At 40.8% G+C, this 27,108-nt stretch overlaps 1 protein-coding gene across 1 annotated transcript; it reads right to left on the reverse strand.

Moving 5' to 3' along the window:
- Nucleotides 1–435: 435 nt before the first annotated feature.
- On the reverse strand, nt 436–20,504 carry cunh18orf21 (chromosome unknown C18orf21 homolog). Its single transcript, XM_038725697.1, has 5 exons — nt 20,200–20,504; nt 14,479–14,501; nt 13,504–13,724; nt 1,959–2,152; nt 436–1,638 (listed from the first exon to the last, which is right to left on the reverse strand). Exons 1-5 carry the CDS (start codon nt 20,292–20,294, stop codon nt 1,482–1,484), a joined length of 690 nt encoding a protein of 229 aa, XP_038581625.1. The 5' UTR covers nt 20,295–20,504; the 3' UTR covers nt 436–1,481.
- Between the last annotated feature and the right edge of the window lie 6,604 nt (nt 20,505–27,108).

Raw genomic sequence — 27,108 nt, forward strand, 5'->3', positions numbered from 1 at the left:
CCTGATCTGCTGGCCACTGAGCAGCTCTACTGGAGCACTGCTTGTTTTTGCTTTCCACACCCAGATTTTATCCTGCTGGTCCGGGGATTGAGCCGGCAACCTCCCAGTCACAAGCTAGCTTCTCTAAACTTTGGGCCATCATTGCACCTTCATTGATTAAATTCATTCCATTTTATTTCACTATTTTTGATTGTACATCTTTGGCACAAAAGTTTTCTTCGGGATGAATATAATTCTCTTAAACACAGTTTGGCTTTCTTATTTGCAAGGTTGGCTGGTATAAAACATCCTCAGTAATTGCAGCTGGATAAATGGCATATTTTACATACATCCATATCTGCAGAGACATGGACTTTAAATCTGCAAACTATATGCAGTATGAGACATTTTCAAGCACTCATTTGTGTTCTCAGAGAGTGAGAATAAGCAGCACAGTTCACAGACTGAAAAGGTTTTATTTCAGAGAATCACAGTGTAGGTGGAATACAAATGTGAGGTATTTCAGGATTTAAACACATATTGTTCATTGACTAGCTAATGGAAAACAGGTAGTTAATTAGGCAGTACAAAATTCAAAAGATATATTTAAATTCCTGCTCTTAACAAAAGATGAAAAGAGTAACCTTACAAAACAAAGACAAAGAAAATATTAAAAGAAATAAAGAAAAAGTCTTGACACTATTGACTGTCAATAGGTCTTTCTATACAGGTTTTAGGCAGATGTGCCTAATCAGTGTAAACAGCAACTGACGAGTCCCATTTTAGATAATTACAAATATCTTCACTGGTGACTGTGCACAGTCAAAGTTCAAAATCATTTGTATGCATGTACAAAAATAGAACGGTGGCAACAACATATATACATTTGTCATGTTTAGTGCCATATCAAATGAATTTAGACAGACATCTCACTGAAGAGGGCCAAAAAATAAAGCGAGTAAATAACTTCAAATACAAAAGTTTAAACATCAAGTAGTATGAAGATGATTTAGAAAAACAAAAATCCAAAATGGAGAAAGATATTTGCATGTAAACCTGCTGTTTGTCATGCCACAAACGCCATCCCAGAACAAAGTTGGACAGCCAGCGCAAAGTTGGGCGAGGTTTCAGCCATTTGATAAATACTGAATTATTCCACTTTAAAATTCCACTTAAAATTACCATCCCCAGTTTAGGAGATTACACGAGCTAAATTAGACAAAATAAGCATTCTCCTCCGACTGGCTCAGCAGAGGATGCAGTAGCCCTGATTAATAGTTTAAACAACCAGCCCAGTGCTCCCAATTAGCAGGAGTGCCATTCCAAACAGCCCAGCAACAGTTGTGTTGGAGGGCAAACTGTAACCCTTCCCACACTGGCTAGGAAACCAAAGTTACTTTCATAAGTTCCCCCATATCCTTTGGTGTAAACAAGTTACAGCATGCGTCTAACCCCTTGTTTGTAAGAGTATACATAAAAAACAAGATGCATTTGGGGGATACTCAAAGTGAGGAGAGAAAATCTTTTAAGCCTCCCTTCTTGCTGCCCTGGCTATCCTCTCGCAGGAGTATCTTGCTGAGACGCTGGACGACCCAATTTTTAGGTTTGGAGGCAGGCTTGGAGGATGCTGACCCTGGAGTGTTAGAGGAGGTGGAGGACCTGGTGGGAAAGCGAGAGGGTTGATAGGGGAAGAGAAAGAGATAGGGATGACGAGTTAAGATGCAGTAACTTGAGATTTGGTTGGTTGGCAGGAAATTTTAAAAGTGTGCTGTCAACAAGTACACGATCTGGGAAGCATGGATATCAACTGCTAGCTGCAGTTCTCTTCATGCTGAATAAATAGAAACTTAATCATTCAAGTCTTAACCTGCCTGACACATCATCCTCTCAGATGTCTGTGACACCTACCAAGTTAAGTTGTGGATATCTTACATTTTAGCTCAGGGGATATTTATACCAGCCACCTAAAAATAACTTACCTAGGTGTATGAACAGGTGTCTTGTCTTTGCCAGGAGTTTTGGGGGTAGTCATGTTGGCTCTGTTGGTTGACTGTGGGGTCTTGTGTTTGCCAGCACTCCCTGGTGTGCTGTGAGCCTTAGTGAGGGTAGCTATAAAGTCCCTGTTCATTCCTTTGTGTCTGGTTGTCGTATTGCAAGTGTGGCAGGTGGCCATCTATGATAAAGAGAGGGAAGGAACATATTCATTAAAATTGCATGGCCTGCCTCTATATTCCTTTCATACATAACGAAGTTTTGAGATGAAGGCATGCAAGGTATCCCCAAACGGAATTCTGCAAGTTTTCTGAAAGGTGGTTGAAACTACTCTTGAATAATACCAACATATCTACAAACTAATGTTAATCTACGTGAGGGATGGTGAAGTTTTTTTTGTGATTTCAGTTGTTTTGTTTTTTTTATCAAACCCAGTATAGCCACAACTGTCTGTCTTTCTCTGGGTCACGCAGGAGTTTTGTTGTGACTTAGTCTGGACATTGACCGCAGTGACCGAATGAACTCAGGGACACAGAGAGCAGGACTCGCTGCGCTTATGGCAGGCAAAAGTGCTGTAATGAGAAGTGCTCGCATGTCCTGGGTGACGCAGACCAGACCAAAGCCTTACAGATGTCAGACACATCTATTGCCATCTCAGAGCTTACACAATGGGAGCAAATTCATGACAGGAGATGATTCACTCAACAGCTGAAGCTCTTCCCATTGGCCCTGCAAAACAACACCAAGATTATCTTACCTTTAAATGTTTGTACACATGCAAATAACTGGATTAGTTCAAGCAGGATCTAAAACACTGACTTGCCTATGAGCGGGGCAAGGAGGGGCTGTTGCCATGCAGTTTCACCTATTCAGGGTGCGGGTCCTATAAGAGCCGCCAGCCAACTTTTGCAGTTCATCTCTCTGAATCTTTTGTAACTACAATTACTTTGGCACTCAGTCGAGTTTACACTATCCTGCACCTCTTGTGACAAATTATAAGCAATTTCCTGGCACAGATGACACAAGACCCTATATAAGGCAAAGCATGCAGACACTTGTGAGAGTTACGAGACCCAGCTGTCGGATTGTGAGATCCTCATGATTCAAGACAACACTTGGAATCTTAGACTCATGCCTACCAATGTCATGTGTCCCAATAAAAAGGAATAGTGCATGCAACTAGGACAAACTTCATTACATGTCACATAGCGCACGTACGATAATCAATTAATAAGAAATTAATAAAGCACAAATCTACGGTTTCACAGAACAGACACTACGGTACATCGCCAAACAGATTAAAAAAATACAATGGTAATCACCACAATTTCTCTTCACATTTACAGCAACTGGCTGACTGCTGCCCAGTATTCACAACTAAGACACGCGCCATGGAGGTGCTTGTTTTCTGAACAAAGAAGCTTAAACCAACTTTAGTACAGAATAAAACTATTGCACAGGAGAGCCAATTATGCTTTCCTCCCTGGGAGAATCCTTTCCTCACTGTAGAAAGTGCAGTATAAAAGTGGTAAGGGCCATTTAGTGTCAGTTAAAAACTCTTCTTCAAAATTACTTCCAGCCCTCAGTAACTTAAATCCCATTAATGACACAAGCCATCCAGAGTTTCACAAGGTTAAAACTGGTCAGAACAGGTCAAGAAGTCTGAGCCAAGTTGTTGACAGTCCTGAATGCTGATGAGATGGAAAACTCACCGACACGAAGGTAGCCATTTCAGATTGTGACAGGTGTCTATCTGGAAGTGCGGGCAAGTTGGATTTCGAAGCACCGGGAGTACAGAGTTCTTCTTTCTTTCTACGTGACCGTGTGTGAAGTGTTTACTACATGAGCTTGCATGTCCAGATTTATATAGACCAAGCCCAGCTACTGGCCCACCCATCTTTGAACAGGGGTGTGGCTCAAAGGAGGACTGACCAATGCACTTTCAAATCTGTGGGACAGCCAGCACTCTGCTGCAGCTGTGTCAGTGGTGACACTCTCACCTAGACACATCTATGTTTGCAAACAAAATTTACCTTATAGGATAAAAGGTTTGGACTTCATCTGAGCATGTCCAAACAAAGGAAAGTATGGTTGAAAGATATTGTTGGATAAACAGTTTTTACATGTAGGGTTAGGCGATCTGGCCAGAAAATAATATCACGATCCATTTAATCGCAATCACCATCCACAATCTAAATCTTTTTCTCAATTTAAAAATTTCCCATAGACTCCAATAATAATAGACTATTAATTTGCACCATTAGAACACAAGATTGAATTAAAGATACTACTTAGGTTTCAAAATGGTAAATAATAATTTGAAGTTGTCAACAGAAAGGCTACATCACTCTATTGGTTTGTTCATGTAGCACAGTTAGTCAGTGAGGTTATGTGAAGGTTGGAAACAAAATAACATTGCTCATTTATCATATTGCATCTATATGCAAAATCATGTGATAAATGATTCCTATTTGTACACAAAATGTGCTTGTTAAAATCTACTGTCAAAGAAGATAAATTATATTTTTCAGAGTGGAGCACACATACATAATGTTTTGCTGGTGATGGTTATGACTTATGGTATTTGAGGTAATTTCCTCATATTGGAAAGGTATAGCTAAATATGGAGGTCATGAACAACAGTTAAGTTTTTTTGTTTCCCGTCTGGTTCCTGAGTTGTTATGATCCTATAAGTGGTATAAAACCAATTTCTTTCTAATTGCTAAATAGCCAAGCCTCAATTTAAGCAAATAAAGTTTCATATTCAAAGAGAACCTTCAACAGTAAAAGCCCTTTTCATCAAACTCATTATCTCTCCTGACCTTGAAATATCCGGCACTCTTCTAAAGTTAGCTCAAACCGATTATGACTGCAATTGTATAAAAAAAAAGGAGTCATAACAAGTCTAAGCAGCTATGCTGATGGTGCAGATAAAGCTGGAACAGACTGTTTATAATACACCAAGGATAAATTTAGCTGGCAATTCTAAAGCTGTTTTCTTTAAGGAACACACTGTCTTGCAGGCTCTTTGTCAGAGGATGTTATACTGGCAACACTTTCTGGTTATATAGAGGTGTTTCAGACACGTGGTAGCCTATAGTGGGTAGAGCTGCACTCCAGTGGAGGATCCGGGTTCACGAGTATAGGAGAAAAATTCTAGCCTTATCTAGCATTAAATGTTTTATTATTTAACAGTGTCCCCACCCCTCCCCCACCATTCCTCGGAGGATTAGTAAGCATTAATACCATACATCTTCACAGTTAAAATAATGTTTTCAAGTCACAAACAACTGTGGATAACTGGAAACGGAGTCTGAAATCACAAACTGACTCACTGCATGCACCAAATTGGAAAGCTTTTTAAAAAAAGCATTCTTTCTTGCAACTTGACAAAACTAAAACTGACAAAATTTTAAATGTGATGGATTACTTACTTTATTTCAAGGAACTTAAAATCTCTGCTAGATGATTCTCACGCTGTATTGGAATGCATTGAAACCAGTGATTCCCCTAAAAAGCCATTTTTAACTATATGCTTTGGTTCATATTGATGCAGAATATCCTATTTGCAGGCAACAGGCGAAATGTACAACTGGTCCTTTAAAAAGTTACATGCAAGTCAATTTATATAGTGAAAAATTTTAAAATACATGCCATGTTTGTTAAAGTGAATGATTTCAAAGTAGACACCTACACATTTCACTTGTCTCACAACCTCATAACGTGAACAGACAGTGATAAGCCACACTCATTTTTTAAATGGATCGATGCAGAGAGCCAGTGATGCATACACTGCATCCTTCAAAATGTCACTGCATTTATGTTTACATCCATCCATCCATCTAAACATATTCTAAAGTGTTGTGATGAGCAGTCTTGTTATATTTCACACTTTGTATTTGCTCTATTGTTATTTAGAACCTTTCCATCACTACCGCCTCTTATTTCCTGACGTAATTACCAAATTTCCACCTGTAGACCATCTATGTTTCATCTAATCAGATCTAAACAGGACACTGGTGGTGAAGACTCAAACAAAAACTATTTGTTCCTCGGTTATAAATAGAACTTTAACACACATTGTAAGTGATCAGGGCTGTGGACATTTAGGTGACAGCCTACATTTTCAATCGATCACTATCCAATGATTGCCAAGGAGAAAAAAAAAAAACACTTCACAAAACAAAAAAAAAAAAGAGTGTGTGGCTTATAGTTTAGTGGATCAAACAGAGATAGACAGCTGGCTGCAGATGGATGTTTACTGCTAGAATGACCTCGTGCTGTTTATCCTCTTGTCCTTTAGTTACCACTAGTGGCCCCACCTTCATCAGCTGGCCTGCGCTGAAGCACTGATATGGCAGCGTCTAAGAAAACCTTTGCCCAGTGAAGTGTGTGTGTGTGTACGTCAGTGTTTAGCAATATGAAGGCGTCACCAAAGTGACACTGTCCACTCCAAAACAACAGTGATGGTATGGTTATTGCATAGTGACGACAAGTCATGATAGACTGAAATAAAATCCCACCCATCACGTGTACTTATCTAATTTACGCTAATCCTCTGACATGCAGTGTATGCACTTTGGAGAGACACATGTGAACCGGCGCCACCGACAGATTTGATTTCTTTATCTTGGGCTATTGGCAGCAAACAGACCTACACAGTGGCCGGTCAAGCATATGGCAAAGGCGACATATTGGAGCTTCAGGGTGGAAAGAGGATCAACAACCATCTATACACAGCTGGGGCAACATTAAGGGTGATTGTTTTTGCAGAGAGTTGAATTTCTGTTTGGAAAATCTAGGTTCACCATATGGTCGGAGGAAGAGAGCATGACTTGTGATTACAATATTAAACCGAAATACAGCAGCTTTTCTGGTTTCTGTCTTACATCCTATGCATGCTTGCATTTGTGGTTACCTTGAAATGTGAACTGACACAGACAGCCACAGATAAATTTAACCTTGGTCCCATACACATGTATCACGGTTCTGTTCAGCTCTGGCAATCATGCATGGTGCATAGAATTTCAGCACCTGCTGCTCATCCTCTAAATCATAAAAAAAAAAAAACTGTGTGCAATCATTTAGACCTCGCTAACGGCTGACTAAAGTCTCCTCCTCGTCTGAAGAGAGAATAAACCAATCTGCTAATTCTCACGGTGTGCAGTGAATGGTTTAAAGGCAGTCAGGGCTTTCTAACATGCCAACAAATTACCCTTCAATTTATTTGACCTAAGACATGCATCCTATGTAAGTTTACATAAATGTCCAGGGATAATAATATGATGTTTAAATGTGTAAGCAAGTGAGAGATAACTCATAAATGTGGCAACTATCTATGCGATTATGCAACTTTGTGTCATGCAGTGGTAGCAGTGCCCAATGGACCATGTGTAACTCAATATTGTGGCAAATGAGAAGAGGGGAGTTAAAGTCCTGTGACGTTCTGTCGTGAATAAGTCTGAACTTAATCAGCACAGAAATCTTGGCCTTGCCTTTTTGTGTCACACCTTCACATATACATGCTTTCATGAAACACACATTTCTACCTCTATGTGACACGCATGACCGTAGCCTGAGATTACTCATACATTTGACATTGCTTCTGGGCATTAGATGGAAAATTGCAGGACAAATAGTGAAATGACACACATACAGACATGCAAACTCACACAGACCCACATAAATCAATTCTGCAGATGGACCCTCTAATAATAGCCCCTGCTCCATAAATACCTCCCTTCCTGTCTTTCTCCCTGCTGCCAGAGGTCAGCTTGGGTTGATTAATTTGACCTAGGAAGTACGATACCACCCGAGAGGGGGGAGATGAGAAGAGTAATAGGGTGAGTGACATAATTAGGTGCCTATAAGAGTATTTGAATTAAATAGAAGCCTGACAGAAGTTTGTAAGTGCTGAATGTTGATTGTGTGACAGAGTTTCAAAATGCCTACGTGCACTAAAAAGCACAAACATCTGCGTGCAATGTGTTTTAAAAGCCATTTGAGAACACATCAATACAACACAATAAAGTCGAAAGCAGAAGAGCAGTTTGGGGATCAATACGAGGCAAGCTGTGGTGGTGCAGGCAGCCACTTAGTCACACTGTCTGGAGGCAGGCCGCCCAGTAAATACACAGAGATACCCGATCCGAATGCAGAGCTGCTACACACTGCCATTTAAAAAAAAGATGTCATCACTGGTTCTCTCTGTTGGTGGTGATAAAGGTCACGTCCCGTCCTGCATCACACAAGCAGGTCTGCCTCAAAACAAAACAGAGCAAAGGCTGGAGGAAAGGTATCAACTATTTAAATTATGATTTATTATATTATCCTCAACAAGCAGGATTTAGTACGAGTTGGCCAGATTATAAAAAGAAATGTTATTCATCAGGATTTGGATCATTCGTTTCACTAAAGTATACGAGTTGTTAAATGAACATCTGGACTCAGTGACTCTCACTGTGAAAAATGCTTGATACGGTTCTTTCAGATAGAACATAAAAAATAAAGATAAACTGAGAACAAATGCTTCTTAAAATCCCCCTGATATTATCTGTGGGAGCTTTATCATGAGAATGCTGTCACGGTTTAGTGTAAATCTAGAAACTTACCCCTGCTATTTTGCATTTATGACATTTAAAATGTTTCAACTGACAAACATTTAAAAACCCCTTCACATTCTATTTTCATTGTAAGCAGAGAGACCAAAGAGTAAAGTCTTCAACATTATTACTAGCCACAACACACATACATGATTGTCCGATAAGGGTCACATGCCTGCACTTCTAATTTTAAAATGTCTTGAGTACACACCAGGGGGCCAGATGTATGAGCGATGCACATACACAAAAACAATGCATCCAGCATTTCCCACACATATATTGGTATTTATAAAAAAAGAATGTGCGATGAGAAGGTGAGCACATAGACTTCACAGTGGGGGTACACACAGTTTACTAAAGATAGCTGCAGGTGACATGAAAAGGTACACAGGAAATACATAAAAGGTGAGAGACTTATACGTTTGCATATTTCTGTCTTCAGTTTAAGTCATGAATCTATACGCAGTTTTAAGCATCTGGTTCCTGGATGGACAAGCTGTTCTTCAGGGTGCAGCTGCTCTGAGTACAGGTGGAGTTTTGGGGTTTAGGAATAAACAATACAGCTCAGTGACAGATCTCGATTTGGAGCTCCTCTGTGGTCAAGAGGTAACCAATGAACAGAGACACTTCACTTGTATAAGGACATTGTTGGCACACGTGCTGACAGAATTGGTTACAGGATCAATATACAATATACTAAATGCTGGTGAGTGGGGGTCCAAAAACGGAACAGTGGCGGCAGATTTTAACAGAGGCTAATTGAGAGATGACATGATGTTATAGTACAGCATCAATTTCTCTATACTGGGTTTATCCTGCTCGTGAGCTGTGCTACAAACATGATGACAGGTATAGGCCTTTTATGGTTTCCCAAGGATGTCAGTCACTAACCCAGCTAGCATTGACTTGCCGTGACTGCTGCTCCTACTGTCTGTGTGTGTGTGTTAACATGCTGAAAATACTTTAGTACACACGTGAGACATGAGTGAGTGTATCTACTTCCCAGAGTCCCTTCGCCTTCGCCCCCCCCCCTGTTATCCTGTCATTTGCTGCACACCCTCAAGGTGTCAAAACCCTTGCAAAAACCTGTTCCCTGAGAGCAAACAGCAAAGCACCAGATAAACATTGCTGTCTCTTGTTTCCTGTCATCTCCTCAAGAGGCACATTCTCCAGCGACATTACTCCAGCAAAGATAAATATGACAGAGGGATGTGGTGGAACCAATGGCCAAGAATGGAAAGAGGATAGAAGAAAGATGAGGATAAAGTGAGGGGGCAGGCGGCGGTCAGGTAGAAGCGTTGACGTAAAAGGAAAGAAAAAAGATTGGGAGAGATTGGAGAGTTCAAGAAAAAAAACCCAGAAGAATAGGGGATGAGAGGATGAGAGGTGGTCAGTAAGGTCAAGAAATAGTGGTGACATAAATCACAAAGAGAGGCTGGATGTCAGGAAGAAATAGCCCTTCTGGGAAAGGGAAGGATTTTTCAACCACTTATGTTCAATCACTTTGTGTGTCCATACTTGGTTAATCTTTTATTCTGAAAGCAGGTGTTGTTTTCAGAATAAAACACGTTTTGTTCTCAGAGAATGGCATCTACCGGTCTTGGAAAAAAAGAGTAATTCTTCTGGTGAACTACCAGATTGAATCCCTTCTTCCTTTCCTACAAATTATTGACTTTAGGACACCAGAAATGCATTCATCTCCCAAAACACTTTAATGTATAAAAAAAGAGTGTATTAAACCATTTTTTTCTTGTGGCAAACAACTCTGCTGGGAAGTATAAATCTAGGCTCAAGAAGGGAGAACAGAAGAATGATGGAGGAGGAAAATGCGCTTCGCTCCATTTAGGGTCTCTGCCTTTGTAGCCTTGTGGGGCTACAATCCAACATATTTCCATATCCACTGCAAGATAACCTGCCCAGCATGCATAAACATACCTGATTTATAATACCTCTTACTTCACAGAGCTGAGGAAATCATACCATGAACTGGCATCCACCCAGAGGGCGGCACATATATATCCTAAAGGGAGAGCAATATGGTATGAAATGAAGGGGATTTACACTCTGGAGTATAAATGCTGCACACCACCCATGGGTATGAGCTTCATTATGCATCTTCTGGTCACGTGTTTCTGCATGTCTGATGTTTTTATGGTTATATATTTGCTGAGACAGGGACACATTTCCTTAAGGTCAACACAAATGTTCCATAAATAAAGCCTGGTGTAAAGGATCTGTATAGAAAATGTCATATATCACAATTGTGTGCAATTTGTGTATTGTTTGGAAGACTATATATTTCACTCTAAAAAGCTTTGGCCTGGGCAAACTACTAATCCAAATCAAAGATTAAAAAAACAAAAATTAGCTCTTGAAAATGTCCCACAACACATCACTTCAAGAGCAAGATCCCAGAACTGTTTTGACACTTGGAAGAGTAATGAGAACGCAAGCAAACATGGATATCCGCGTCTGCAAAAACTCACACCTTGTTTTAAATAAACATCTGTCTAAACCTGCCTAATCAGGCATGGTTGTGGCAACAAATTTATATGACTTGCTTATTTTGCCGATAAATCATTCCCTTCTTCCTGTGGATGTCACGTGGCTAACAGTAAGAAGAGCCCAATATTGTGCACACAGCCATAACATTTAACTCTGGCCCACTGAAATCAAACAATAAAAGGATCAACCACTAACAAAACACAAATTAAGGGTACATGGTCACCGTGACACGTTATCTCACTGGGCAGTCTTCAAGTCTGTGGACTTAAAAATCAACAGCAAAAATATTTCTGGTATTACATCTTACTCTGCCGTTCTCTTAACGATGACCCCGTGCTTCTAACTTTAAAGAGGAGACGAGTGGAGGCTAATCTCTTCATGCAGGCTCTCGTGCTGAGACCTTCTGAGCAACGTTGTTGTGCTCCATCCATCAGCATTGAGCCAGGGAGGCAAAGAAAGGAAAGCAGGCTGCAATCCTTCCCTTATCTCATCGCTCCACCACTCTGCATTTTCAGGGTATCACCTCGCTATCAACCTTCTGCTGAGCACAAGTGTGTGACGTCTCACATACGTGGCTTGACTTGTTGCCCCTTGAACCTCCAGTAAATGACAGGCGAGTGACCGTGAAAACAGAGAGTAAAAATACCTCCGAGGACATGCTCGGGATGTACTGATTGAGTGACTGAGGGTGATGAATCGGCTAAGAGTTACACTGGAGAGTCACACAGGTTTCATTTGATGCATTTGAAGTCCAGGATCCAGTTGCAACACTTATTCATAAATCCATCGCCAGGTTTGTGTGTAAAGTCCTTCCCAAGGGCTGATTAGCTACTAGCTAGTTATAAACATGTGATTTACTATATCGTTTTGCACCATTAAAACTTAATAAATGTCTTAGCGAGTAAAGACTTCAGTAATGTATAAATTGTTGACTAGGAAACATCTGAAGCACCGTCCAAATTTTTAAACGATGACAACAAAAAAAAAAAACAATAATTTATTAAGGTTGATTAACGAGGTAAAAAAAAGAGGGATTGACGTGGTGGGGGATGAAGGACAAGCAAGTAATAACATTTATCAGTCAGCGGCAGCTAATGTTAGTGGGGAAATATTGGGGGAATATTTACGACCCTTTCTGTCAAAATGACGGACAGAAAGAAGACGCAACCTCTGAGTAGTACTGGTGAGAGGGAAATATCTTACGCTAACCTAACTGACATTGTTTGGTCATTTAGGCTAGTCTAACTTTATTGGCAAACTGTTCATTATTAAAAAGTTTTATTTTTATTCAAGTGTCAGCTCAGATATTTCCATGACCTTTTGCCTCTTTTACTCTTCATTGTCTTCATGTTCAAAATCCACTTGCTTTATTTTACCTTTTCTGTTTCACACTCCTGCTCCCTCTCTCCATCTTTGTCTTCCTCTTTGCCCTCAGAGTCAACAGATATATAGTGGAGAGTGGGTTCAGCGTGGGTTCAGAGTGCCTCGCGCGGAGAATACCTGCATACTAAATGAATCCAACCAGATTTTAATGAGGCAGCAGCATTTCCACTAGAGCTGCTCTTCATTAGGCTGATGTCAGATCACCAGAGGGGCTCTTCTGTGGTTCTCTCCTATCATTGCCCTCTGGTGTAGGGGGAAAATGATGCTATTGCCACAAGCTCCGCAGCACAGGTTTCCCCATCTAAATGGATTTATCAGTAGAATGGGTGGGTGCTGGCCAAAACAAGCTTTCCATTATGTCCCTGCCTGGTGCGATCCATTAAGTGGACCACTATAACAATTTAGAGCGCTGTGGGACAGAACAGCGTGAGTGTTGACAAAGCACTGTCTGGCAACATTAGTTCTCTCACAGTTTAGCTTAATGAGGCCACTGTAAAGACTGCAATGATGAGTGGAGCACCATAATGAAACTGGCTACTTTCTGTGGAATGAACACAAATTACTTCATAAATCTAAATAGCAACAACAACTGGAAACAATACATTAAGAGACAATGTAGGGCTTGTCAAGTTATATTAAATTACGATGTGATACATTTTGGATCACCACTGAGAAATTCTTCTGTCTTGCCTCCTCCATAGGTCAGAAGTCAACACCAGCTACAGAATAAGTGTGCAAAGACTCTTCAACAGGGCTGATGTTTGCTTATACAGTGGATTTGATTCCAAAGCCTTCAACTGAAGAAAGTCTCTATGACCACTAAAGCTCAACCAGTACAGCAGAGGAACAATACTATCACCCAGTGGTGGCTTACCTTGAAACACCAGTATACAAAAATACAAACCAGTACAAACATTAGAGGACACAGTGCACAAAAATCATCTGAGGTAAAGAAACTGTGTTTTTTCTACAAGGACAATATGCTGCAGTTCAGTACAATACACAGCCAGGTCTGTGGGATCGAAGTGTTTTGTCTTCTCACCAGTACTGAGGAGGACTTCTGGAAGCGGTGCAGCAGGCTTTTCTGCACCAGGCTGAGTCGTTTGCCCTTGGCTTTCCTGCGCAGGACACTCTGCACCCGTGCTGACGGACACTGCTTGGGCCGCAGCCGCATCCGGTGATTGTCAGGCTGTAGCCACTGATAACAGTGAGGACATGCCAAGGTGTTCTGCAACAGACAGGGGTATATCTGCTTCGGTTGTTCTGAGAAGAGGAGAGAGACACATTATCTATAACATATATCTAAATCTATCAGCAAATGTTCTGGTGTGCAATCGTGCACATTTTTTTTCAACACAATAATACCCAGATAACTGGGGTGGTGAGAAGGTAATGTGAGGGTGAGAATGAGAAGTTTGTGGATGGGTTTTCTATCCCTATGAGCTAGTAAAATAGAGATATCTGTTTAAGACAAGTAGTTGAAAGTTCAGTGTAGGATCATCATTTTAACAGTTGCATACAGATGGCAGACTGATACTGTGCTCGTTTATCTATTTTCACAGAAAAACAATCCACATTCCAATATATTTGTCATTGCTAAACAACATTTCCATTATTCTGTTTATTCACTAGGCCATGTCAAATCATCAGTTTTCAGGCCAAACAATTAAGTTTTCCTCACGAGCACCATGTTACTCTCTTAAGAACCAGTCTCTATGTTGTATGGATGAGAAAAGCCTGAACAGCCTTACTAAATGGCATCATTGATGTGATTTTGGCTGGCATGGACCTCTGTGTGTTTGATCAGTCTGCTTCAGACATCTGGCTGACTCACTGTGTTTGGCTGAGGGTTTAGCGAGGTTTATCAACCTTGACAAGCCGGTGACAAGGTCTGACTTACGACTGCATTCTGCTCTTTGCGGCTATTATACACTCTAGAGCATCACTGATAAAAACACGAAAAATAAAAAGTAAATTAAAAAAAGTATGATTCTTCAAGGAAGTGAAGGTCTCTTACCGTTCGCTTTCATACGCCACTGCCTAGAGAAAATAAAAAGGAGGCAAGATCAGAACAGACACAAGATGAGAGTCAAATGAATCAGTTTGATGTTAAAACCATTAGTACAAGATGATCATGAAGTAAGGTTTTAATAATTAATTACAAGTTCTCTTGAATATATAATATAAACGTTTTTGGTTCTCTAAAATACTGGTTAAAAGACATAAATACATATTTAATTATTTCAATATGCAACATAACACTATTAACAACCAGATGGAAACCAATTTGAAAAAAAAGCTTGTCACATACAGCCCTCACCATTATGTGTAGTGGAAAACATGCAACCGGAAAAGCAAATGGGTCTCTCCCAAACAATATAGGGCTACTCTCCAAACCATTTCAATGCCCCCCTCCTCCCCTGCACAGAGCTGCCTCTGTGACCGCTAGGCTGCCTCCAATTTTGGAACGCTCGCAATGAGATATTTGTACAAACATTTTAACTAAGCCGCTGCTAAGTCCCACTAAAATTAGCCTTGGGTTTAAATCGATGAAGGGAAACTTGCTGCCCAGCTGCACGTGTGGGCAGGGAGAGGCAGGAACGCGGCTGGCTGTTTATGGTGAGGAGGAGGGGGTGTGGGGTTGACTTTAATCTGGAGGTGACCTGATGGCTGCTGCTGCGTCTGGCGGCAGTGGTTTGTTGGCACTCTCCACTTCGCATTCTGAACCCCCCGACTGGATTAAACTGTCAGATTATATAGAAGCACTGTCAGAAAATACTGGAAACGAAGACAAGCTTCACTTTTGATGATCAAGGATCATTAAGGACACTTGACACCACAGACAAATACATTCTGACCACATAAAACAACACATTCATTTCTTTTTTCTTCACTAAAAAAGCTAATTCTCTGACATGGCTATGAAGAGACCCCTGAGTATAGAGAAGCCGGATTCTTAGGGAATTTTGTTTTCCCACAGTCTCCCTTCCCATTGCTCCCCTGACTCTCAGAAACTGTGCACCGCAAAGACACTAATCTTATTAACATACTTGTCATGCATCTCCTTTTAAGTGCACACTTAGTTGTGATGATGAACACTGAAGATATGCTGACAACTGGCAGATGCAATCAACAGAGCCCTGGAAGATGCAAAAGGGTGGTATTATGTGTTGGCTTTAATGTAATAATGTACTTAGAGACAGAAGTGCCGGGTGAGTCAAAGCGCACAAAAAGAAAAGTATTAACAACTTTTTATTGCCACCATCAGGGAAAACAGTGTGACTGCTGCTGTGTTCTGGAAAAACCTTCACTCAATGCTTGTAAAACAGCTGGGTAGCTCAGGTAGCGGTGTGGTCAGTGTCAATAAGTGGGCACTCTACATACCTTCTCCAGCACATATTAGCAGAGCCCCTTTTATCAGCTAAATGTGACAGAGAAAGAGACCAGCAGGTGCCTCCCAGAGTTTAGAGCTCACATGCAGAGATGGAAACGTCTGCTGGCTCCTGCTGAGACTGAGGGGCCGTAAGACGAGCATTACAGTGCAAGTGGAGATGGGAGCGAGTAATGTATAAGGGGGGTGAGGGCAAAAGAGGTCTAAAAGGTTTTAGTGCTGGGAAATTAAAACATAGTGACTGATTTTGATAAAAATCAAAAGGTAATGACAGTTAGTTGTACCAACACACCACTGGGCTATGCTTTAGAGCTGAAACCATGAGTCTATTCATCAATTAGTTAACTGACAAAAATTATTCTGATCAATTAATCATTTACGTCACATTTAGCCTCAAGGGATGGTAATGGTGGTCTGTCATTTGGTCAGTCCAAAACACTGGTCCAGACTGAAATCTCTCAGCAGCTATTTGATGGATTGCCATGAAATTCTGTAAAGAAATTACAGAGTCCCCAGAGAATTAATCCTAATAACTCTGGGGATGCCCTGATTCTTCCTCCAGCACCACCAGCAGATCAAAGTTTTGAAATATCAAATTTTCTACTAGAAGAAACTTTTGTACAGGCATTCATGATTCCCAGATGATGAATCCTAACTCTGAGGTGACCCCCTTGACAACTACCAGATGATTTGCCATGAAATTTGGTACACATGAATTATAATACTTTTGGTGACCCCTGACCTTTCATCTAGTGCCACCAACCAATGTGCCCCATATTTTGGTTTATGAACAGTTACCTTCAAAACTACTGACAGTTCCATCAACCTCAACTATACATTGTGTTTGGTGTTAATTAGCAATGCTAACACACTATACTAACATGGTACACGTGATAAAAATTACACCTGCCAAACATAGTCATGTTGGCATTTACGTAGACTTTTGTCCGGAAAATAACAAGAAATTTGAACACATCACCATGAGCTCCGATGAAATCATAATGATACATTTTCACTATTTCCAAACATTTTACATAACAAATTGATTATTTGAGGCAAATTATTCAATAATGAAACTAATTGCATGGCTGGTCTTTTTTCTCTCTAAAAAAACTGTAATTAATGCAGAACCAAAGCACTTGAGCATATTTACAAGCAGAGTCATTATGGCATTGTTTGTCCCGCAGACATCCTGCATATTTTGGTTATCAGAACACTCAGTCAGGCTCCAGTTACCAGAAACACAACTATGGTGATGAACTTACTGGAAAACAGTCCGGCAACATGAGCCACAGTAAAGTGACGTCAGTTCACATGCAAGGACAAAAACATACACATGAAAACATGCTCGTCATGTTTACTTAACATACTCCTAGACCCATCCCCCCCAAACTTACTAAAGCCTTTATCAAAAGTCAATATTATGTTCTTTTTTCTGTAAGTACTTAAATCTTAAATATTAAGAGGTTCTATGTATTTCTCTATTTGTAGATTGCTGTTTTGCCTTACACTGTGTGAGATTTTTGAAGTGTGATTTTCTCTGCTGAACATGGTCTGTCTTTATGTCTACACTAATAATGTGACTACCTACTTGTCCACACTGATCATGTGACTACTTAACATAAATAAGAAACAGCCCAAAGAAGACTGCTGTGTGAGATATTGAAGGCTTTTTAGATCACTAGCCTCTTACAAGCCTCGGATTTCTTCAGCAATTCTGATCAATTTTTACTGAAACCAAGAGCGACAACAATGCTTAAACTGTAACCCTGATGCAAAAATACACACACAGTCAGTCATCATCAGCCTGACAGAAGGTGAAGACAGTGGCAGAGAAGGCAGTAACACGAGCACTCAAATACTGTACGTGTGGTAGTGTGTAGGAGTACTGACACGCTCCCACAAAACAAACACGGCAGTGACGCATGACCAGATAGATAGATAGATTATATATTTTATTTATCCCGAGGGAAATTCAAGGGAAGACACTGGAAACCCCCAGAAGAAAACAGAAAGACAGCTGTGGTTCATTACGACTAAAAAACATCAGCAGCACACACTGACCACCATGTATGCCAGCTATTTGAGTGGATGCTGATAAAAACCAGTTTGGTTTCCCCTCAGTTAACTCATCAACTGTGTGCCCAAGCCCTCAATGTGAAGCGTTAATTCTTAACAGTAATTTCCCTCCTGGTATGCCTTCCATATTATCACTCTGGCGGAAGATCAAATGTAGCAGTCACTTAGTTCATCACACTTAGTGTAAATGTTGGCTGTGGCTGCTAATTGTTGTCTTCTCTGCCAGGCACTTTGGCATGCAACCAGCCAGGTCTCACAGCCTGTGGTCCAAACATTCAGATTCGTGTCTTGCCCGCTTGACAGCTGGCCATAGTTAAATGTGGTCAAAACGTTCTCTTTCACCACAGCCCATCATAGCCAGGGAATGTGGGGAACAGATCAATGAAATAAAGCAGAAGTTGGCTCACTCACACATCCGTAAAATGACCCTGACTTGGAGTTTCACTCTTAAAACGTCTGTTTTTGTTTCCATTCATGGCTTTGCCCACACATTTCCTGGCTCAGGTGGATGTGAAAACAAGTTGGAGGATACAGGAAAATGGCTGGAACCTAACTCAAACACGAGCCACGAGTCCACACACACACACACACACACACTCTTTAAGTGCATCAATATCCATTTAAATTACACCTGTAAGTGTGCAGGGCCTACGCACGCACACACGCTTTCAATTTATTTCATCCAGACACACAGACTCTGTGGCTTAAGAGGATTTTTCCTGAAATTACTTTTGGCTTTCGCTTTCCATACAATAAGGCAATCACTCTTGTGTAGGATATACTATCAGAAGAAAATGGAATAAATGCCTATTTTGGCAAAAGTAACAAAACTGAAGCAGTGAACTGTAAATGACGAAGCTAATTAAAGGGTTGCATTAAATACTATTGTGTTTTATTCTAATAAGAACTAAGACTTGACTGCAGTAGGCTAGCAGGCTAATTAGACAGTTGGTAAGTTGGAAAAGGCTGGGTTCTCTGTATGCGTAGTCCTTTATACAAACCACGCAAAGATACAAGAGAAGAGACGGGGCTTACAGACTGTCTGGCTTGCCTAGCCACTGATTAAAAGGATTGTCTTCGCTTGCAGCACTTTGTTTTCTTCGCGTTCCTCTCTTTTCTACGCGTGTGAGGAAGGTGGCGTGACCTCACCAATTAAATCAACTTCGCTCTGAAACTTCATCAGACAGAATGACAATAAAGTGAACCTAATTCATCAGTTGCAACAGCTCACACATGCCGAACAAACGTGCCCACTTCACTGTCCACCTTCAACAGGCTATTCATGTTTAGCAGCCAGGTACGTATCATAGATCAGTTACTGATGATCTCTCATATAACTTGGTACATCCTCACATAGGCAAATTTACAAAAAGAGTGAAAAGTGAAAATATGAGCGTGACACATCAGCACGCCTTGTTTAAATTTAAAATGTACAGATATGTGATAAGATGAGCAACACTGTAAATGACAACAGCCACTTTTCAAACACCAGTGTGTATTCCACCCTTTGAACAGTGGTTGAATATTAGAGACCACCAAAGTTTCCTGCCTTCACTCTCAAACTGACAAGTCTTTTAATACACAGTGTAATGGTCTTCCTGAATAAAGAGTGTTGTGGGAATGTGGTTTGACCTGATAAAGACAAAACAACCTGGGAGAGAAGCCTACTAGACATCAATTCAATCTGTTATGGATGCTTTCTAATACAGTTAAACATTCTGTTAGCATCATTAATATTTGTTAACACACCAATCAAACAAGTCTATTTGGGTTATGATCAAAGGAAATGCAGATTTTTCAAGTCAAATTTAAGTGTAAATATTTCTGTGAAAACTACTGACTGGGCCTTTAACAGCTGTGCTTTGTGTTGGTGGCTGTCTCATCTCAGCATGTCATTAGAGATGTTTCCATTCGTTTTATCTTTTGTGTTACAGAGGCCCAGCTGAGATGTTTGTCGCTACTTATAATTAATTGAAGATCCCTGTTAGTGAAGGGGTAACAGAGGGGGAGCTAGGCGACATCTAAAATCAGGCAAACATCATCTTCAGAATGTATGTAGACACCACTATGGGACAAACTAGCTGTGTCATATTGGCAGAAAGTTTACAGCTTTATCCATTTTATCGTCATATTAGCAGGAAGTTAGCCGTTCACATTGGTCCAGCTCTTCCACCTAGCGCCTACATGCTACTATTACAACAATAATGGAAAGACAGTAAAAGGACCCAGCTGTGAAATTCATGTAGGATTTTAAATAAAGTTTCTTACAGGAAGAACCGTGATAACTCCGGACATGTGTCTTTATATAGCAGAGAAGCGTCTAGCAGAAAGGCAGATTTTCCTTCAGGAGTCTTCATCTTCATACACGGTCAGTCACTGCTGCGACTCGTCAAAAAACTGGCGCTCCACCGCAATTCCGTGTTCAAACTTTATCCTTAAACATTTAATTGGTTAAAAGGCCGTCCAAACGCACACAGCTGGAGCCGCAACGGACAAAACGTATTAATTTTATTGTAGATAAAGCTATCGCTCATTTGCTACCATGTTTACTACACGGTAGAAATCCACGCTGTGTCGCTAGATTATGACGTCACTTGCATTGCATTGTGGGAAATTGAGTACATCTGTAGCACACTGAAGAGATTATTACAGACCATTCTCTCCTACTTAGAGGTTAGACCTTAAAAATAAACTAAGATTAAATTAAATAAAACGACAGTGACCTAATAAAAATGCGTAAATAAAAACACTGAAAATTAAACTGGTTTAAAATAAACTTGTTTGAGGCTTCTTTGAGGCTCTGGTCTCGGGAATTAGGTTAGTAACATCCCCACTCTTGTGCTAATCTATCAGACATAGTTAAATAACCTATGCATACACAAACTCGTGACTGCATTTCTGAGATATCCTAAAACTATATCCTAACCTAGTTTAACCTGCTCTATTGAACAGATATCCTTTGATGTCATCATTCCTTAGATCTTATTGGACAGTACGAATTACCAATGTTAGACGACGGTGAGGTACATTGACATCATTATTGCTGTATCCTGCGCACAGCAGAGCACTATCAAAGCAGGTTTCTTCACACGACACATGCTGTCCGACAAGGGCTCGAGGTATCACTCGAGTCTATAACTCCTGCGGCAGCCTATCCAGGGAAATTATTGCATCGGGTCTATTGGGGAATTCTTCTCACACACACACACAGAGAGAGAGAGAGAGAGAGAGAGAGAGAGAGAGCAGCAGTAGCAGCAGGGAGGGAGTGCGCACCGATGGGTACTCTCTGGGGTGCGGATATCAAAAGAAGCAACCCAGTCAGACACACACCCGGTGGAACAGAGATGTGAGATGATAAGACACAAGTTACAAAGAGGTTTTGTTTGCCACAAGAGGGGATTTCATTCAGCACTAGCCACAATACAGCTCCTGCTCTGCTCATCTCAGAGTGTCCAAAGACTGATCGCCGGACCAGTGCGCTTTACGCACATCTTTTCCCGGAATATGCACGCTGCCTACCGGTAAGTTAATCTCATTCAATTATGACAAATAACTGCAAATTTGCAAATTTAGTCAAAGGCAGACAATTTAAATCTATCACAGCCACTTAGCCTAATTAATCAGGGTCCCACGCGAACCTGATTTAAAATAGAAATAGGCTACCCTCTGATGCCATCCTAATCATTTTTCTATTGTATCCCACTTTGGCATACTTAAGTAAAATATTGGGTTAGCCTATATGGGAAATTACAGTTAGGCTATACAATACAAACAGTAGGATAGTGAGTTTACAATTTGCTTATTTGTAGTCTATTTGTATATGGCTTAATCATAGTGGATATTTATAGGCTTACATTTTGCTGCTGAGGAGACTGAAGTCCGTTTTATGCTTTACAGATTACCTTCCTTTGCAATGCGTTCGTGTCCGTCTGTGGAGGGAGTGCGAGGGAGGGGGGCGCTGCCACAAGACACTGAAGAGATATTAAATCACCGGGCCAGTATAGAGCGTACAGAAACTGATGGAGTAAGCCAAAGTGTGAGGGATTGCTCCTCACTTTGTCCGCGAGTAAATCTTCACTTTATCAGGCGCTGTCAGGCAGGCGCTTCCACACAAGATTGAAATAGCCAAGCGGTGCAGCTCCTCGTAAGTGTAGTCCGCGGATAAACGGATTTTCCCTCACTAGCAGGACTAAATTGACTCGCGATTGCAAGGGAGAGACAGACAAGAGAGACAGATAGACAGGCAGAGAGGGTAATATGGTGCTAAAAGTGCGACCATATCTTCCTCCTGCCTTTACTGCCGTGCTGCTGAAATGAAAAGGCGCCAGGACAGTGATAGAAAGGTAAGCTGGGTGCTTTATTCACCGATTCTGAGGTGTCACAGAAAATTGGCACAGATGAATGCTGTATCTGTGATGAGCCAAAAATGCATGTTTATAGACTTGAAGAATAGGTTACTTCTCCACTGATCTGCAGTTATAAATTAACCTATTTTTCCCAGGATGGCACAGGGAACCTGAATCCTATGGAGATCAATCATGTAACTATCAGGCAGTATTGTAGTGCTGGATGATGCTTGGAAGTGTGATTTTCACACAATATTATTAGAAATCCAATGGATGCTTTTGCTTTTGAGTTCACAGTTCTGCATATTTTTAGAATCAGTTCTACCAGTGGGAATTTAAGCCCTAAAATTGCCCAAAAAAAGTGTCATCCTCTGCACTGACTCACAGATGATGGAACTTGCAGCCATGCAGCCCTGTATTAATGCACTATTCACTGAGCCAGGAGGACCACACCTGTCTCCATTGTGCTGTGGTCAGACATGTCTGGTGCCAACGGGCTTCTTCTTTCACCTATGGAGGATTTCGAAGAGGAGCAGAGACATCCCAAAGTGTCCTGTCAGCATCTGCAGGGAAAACCAATCCCAGCAGCAGCCGCCATCAAGCCAGCTATCACGTCTGAAACGCAACACCAACTCCAATAGTGCTAAGAAAGCCCCATAGAAAAGGCACAATGCGCTGTATTGCTGCCAGTGTGTGTGTGCTTAAGTGCATGCACATGTGTGATAGAAGCCAGTTTTGTGTATTGTACATCTTCTGTGATGTCTTCTCACAGTCGTGCAGCCATAACAACTCGAGAGTCCACTTCAATCAGTTTTCTACAGCATACTGACGTGAATTAGGGATGCATCTATACTACTTTTTCAGTCCCGATACCAGTACTGATGCCTGGGCTTTGGGTATTGGCCGATGCCGAATACCAGTCCAATACCAAACTAAAAGTAAACGCTGTATTCATCAATGTGAAGAGGAGACTGGGAATCATTCTTTTTTGTGTAAGCAACATTATGTAAGATTTGGTGCGATTTTGTGCTTCATGTGTAATTCACCACTGTACAAATCAGGACAAGTGTATCCTATGCATTTGTTACGATTACATTACGATTAGGGGTGTGATGAGACACTTAACCCACGAGACGAGACAAAATTCAAGAATCGAGATTGGGTTCACGAGATCAAGATGAGACGAGATTTTAACACTTTTTTAAAGAAATCTTTAATGCTAAATTATATGAAAATTTTGAGTATTTCTGCACCAGTTTATGGTGTTTTGTTTTATTTATGTAAATGAGAAACACAAAATTCAGGTGGCAGGTGACAATTCAAAATCTATAGCCTAAGTATAACAGAATATAATACAGTGCAGCTCTCAGGCATTCTGTGTTGCTTTCAGATGTGTTTCTCATGTAGATCAAGTTTTCTCACGTAATATCATCTCTGCTGAGTCATGATTTAGTCTTCCCTCCTATTTGTGTCTTTGTTTGGGGAGGTAACCTCTTTAAATGTGATTGTGGCACTTTTTCACCTCAATAATAAATTATTTAATTTTAATTCAGTTAGAAACTCCTGGATTTTAATATCTCCTGTGTTTCAGCAGCATTTCATGCTCATGATCAAAACTTCTTGCACATTCAGAATATCTCCCACATATATGTGTTCTCTGACATGTCCATAAAAAAGTCATAATTTTACCAGACTAACGTCATCATATAATGAGAAGTCTACCTGCCCTAAACTCAGCTGTGCATTACGTTATTGATCCACTGGTTGTAACGTTACAGGCACGAGATCTCGTCATACCCCTAATTACGATCAAAAAGTAGCAGGTCGACAACTTTGCTAACACAACCAAACATCAACCAAATGCGACAACACAAGGAATAGCAATAAAACTTACTAGTCCAACTGCGTACACAGAAAGAAGGCCTGCTCGGCCTCTGTCTAGCAGCCTTTTATTTCAGGAAGCTCTTGCCAACATCCAGGACAGTCTTGCCTCGTAGGCCACTCTATTTTTCTCTTCTTAGTTTCTTCCATCAACGTCCTCTTCGGTCTCTTCGCCTGATTTTGCTCGAGTCAGCTGCTAACACAGGCAAACCTCAAGCAAGAGCAACAACACAAGACATAGCAACAATGCCAGCTAATATGTAACTATTTACTAGTACAACAGAAAGAAAACCAGATTGGCATGTATCCTGCTTCCTTTCAGCTCTTTTAGCTCAAGCCAACCTGTAAATGCTAGTCTGATGTTAACGGTAAGTACTCTTGTCCGGTCGCTTGCTCCGTCACTCTCTCTTTTTCCTAACTTCCTCCAACGTCTTCTTATTCTAACACGATATCCATACTGAGAATACCGAGCTAGCTTCTTCTAAAGAACTTACATTGTACATTATATACGTTTTGCTTCTCCTTGTATCTGTATCTGTAAAAAGGCTATGTTAGCTCTCCTAGCAAAATGGTCGGGTCTGTACCGGCAGACTGCAGACCCATCGCATAGTATGTGTATATTTGAATAGAAAAGATCAGCCCCAGATTGGGCCCCTTGTCACCAATATGCAATACAGCTATTAGAGTCAGTATTGTGCCGACATCAGTAACAGATCAGTGCATCCCTAATCTGAATCACAGATAAATATTTGTCTGCGGCTGTTATCTGAGGTCATCCCCCGCAGAACTCCCTGACTTTACCAATTTCCAGCTGGAACATTGCTGAGCTTAAGAGTCTATATTCTGTAATGAGTGAAATTATCCACTTGAATTATTAATTAATTGTGATAAGGTTTTAGTCCATTATGCGTAAACATCTTGTTAGTGCAGTCTTGCTAACCCTGAGCTTATTTACTACTTTTTAGCAGCTAGTGCTTCTGTCTTTCTTCCTGTGTCTCAGTGCATGCATGCGTGTGCATGTTTGTGTTTCCACAATTTCCAGACCTCTGCTTCTTAGTTATGGAAGTATTTATCTTTTTAATGCATCATTTAGAGAGCACGCCATCTTCAAGCACCCCATGCTTGTGATGCATTTATCAAACACATCATTCTTTGATGTACAGTGCGGATGAATAGTCCAATAGTCGGAAGTTGTCTTTACATGGCTTCTTTGGTAGTTAAAACATGCATTCATATACACATTACTTCAAGGACAACAGCTCTCACATTCTACTTCATTCACAATAAGTAGTCTGATGGCTTTTGAAATACTGTGTCACACTCTGTGAAATAACTATGATTTCATATTCAAAATTTGAAGTGATTACTCTCTCCGTGGAGATTATTTGTGAAGAGGGCTGAGTCACTCAACTGTTACTGGAAGTACAGGCCAAGAGACTTCATTTTTCTCTTGCGCTATGTTCAACAAAACCTGCCAGCATGTAGCCTAGTGTAGGCTACTTCTTGATGAAGAAACGTGAAAACTCAAAAGGAGGAGACGTGGTTATTCAACCTTTTTACATTATGCTTTATTTTTAAAAAATCAATTCCTTAGAACAAAATTTTTTATAGGTCTCACTATCAATGTCCAGTTTTAGACAATGAGAGGATGTGTGTCTCAAGGTAGAGTGTGCATGAGTATGCTCCAATGTGAACATATGTATCTGCACTGGCTGCTTTGTGTGCTTGGGAAGCAGAGCTGCTGGTACAGACTACTTTACCACACCATGCATAATCAGGTTGAGGAGAACAAAGATGTTGGTTCTACAAACAGTGTTTGTTTGGATCAGGATGATCCCAGCATCCAGAACCCAAGAGAACAGTGGCTCTTTCACAAGGCACCAAGGGAAGGGACCCAGTGGAGGGACCAGCTAAGGTCTCTGTAAAAGGTTGTGTATCCCTGGAGAATAACAAGGAGAGGAATAGCAAAGAATAATAAAGCCTTCCATTATGTGCTTTTTAGAATAAAATGATAGCGGGGTTGTGCTCTAAGACATGCCCTGAAAAGCTTTGAAAAGCTTTATAGGTATACCCAACTTTCACAGTATACTGACTATTAGTAAGCCTCTTAGACGCAATGGGAAAATTCAGCTGCTGTGTTTGACAGATACTGAACAGGTAACCTTGGGTTTACCTAAATGTCTGGCCTGTGATCTGATTCATCCAATGATAGTCATTTAAGAGACTAAAGACTAAACTACGGTGCCTGTTTGTTTGTTAGCGACCTGCGGCAGTGCTTAAAGGTACTATGTGGAATTTTAAGATCCTCGTTATTTATGACACCGTGGCCATTAAGTGTAACAGCAGTCAGCATCCATTTGCCCGCACAAGTGAGTGTCCTTGGCATTGGCCAAGATAATGAACACGGCTGGACGGGTGGCAGCCTCGGAGACGGAAGTCAGTTTGACGATGGGGAATACAGTACAACGGTGATTTGCCGCTGCTCATACCAGAAATCTGAATCATGCCGTGTCAATGCAGGGACACTAGAAGATTAGTGGTTTGACGATACGGCTCTGGAGACGAGAGGATACACAATATTGGGTTCATGAGAACGAGACAATATTTTAACACTATTTTTGAAGAAATCTGATGAAATTTATGGCTGGAAAAAGTTTATTTTATTTGACAATGCATTTTAAAATGTTGTTAATATATTGTTTGTGTCTTGTCTGTCACTCTGTTATCGTTTATTGTTTCCACTGGATACCCAAAATGCTGCCTCATAGTGGTGGGTGCATGCTTCTATGCAAATTTCACACTCAGATATACTGATATTGTGAGCTTACCCGTCATCTGTACTGTTGGAGGAGATCAACAGAGGCGGTGTTCGGTCCCAGGCTGGCCGTGTTTACTGGGAGGCCATCCTTTCCCGTTTCTGTTGCCCGCTCACCCGGGTAACAGTTCTTCT

This window comes from Micropterus salmoides, unplaced genomic scaffold (genome assembly GCF_014851395.1).
Source record: "Micropterus salmoides isolate LMB-PRFRI ecotype aquatic unplaced genomic scaffold, ASM1485139v1 Ms_hic_scaffold_17, whole genome shotgun sequence".
Classification (NCBI taxonomy): domain Eukaryota; kingdom Metazoa; phylum Chordata; class Actinopteri; order Centrarchiformes; family Centrarchidae; genus Micropterus; species Micropterus salmoides.

Coding starts and splice junctions, on each gene's coding strand:
- cunh18orf21 (XM_038725697.1), bottom strand. CDS start 20,294: ATGAAGATGAAGACTCCTGAAGGAAAATCTGCCTTTCTGCTAGACGCT. Junction 14,502..20,199: donor GAGTTATCACGGTTCTTCCT/GTAAGAAACTTT, acceptor TATTTTCTCTAG/GCAGTGGCGTATGAAAGCGA. Junction 2,153..13,503: donor AGAAGTCCTCCTCAGTACTG/GTGAGAAGACAA, acceptor TCTTTATCATAG/ATGGCCACCTGCCACACTTG.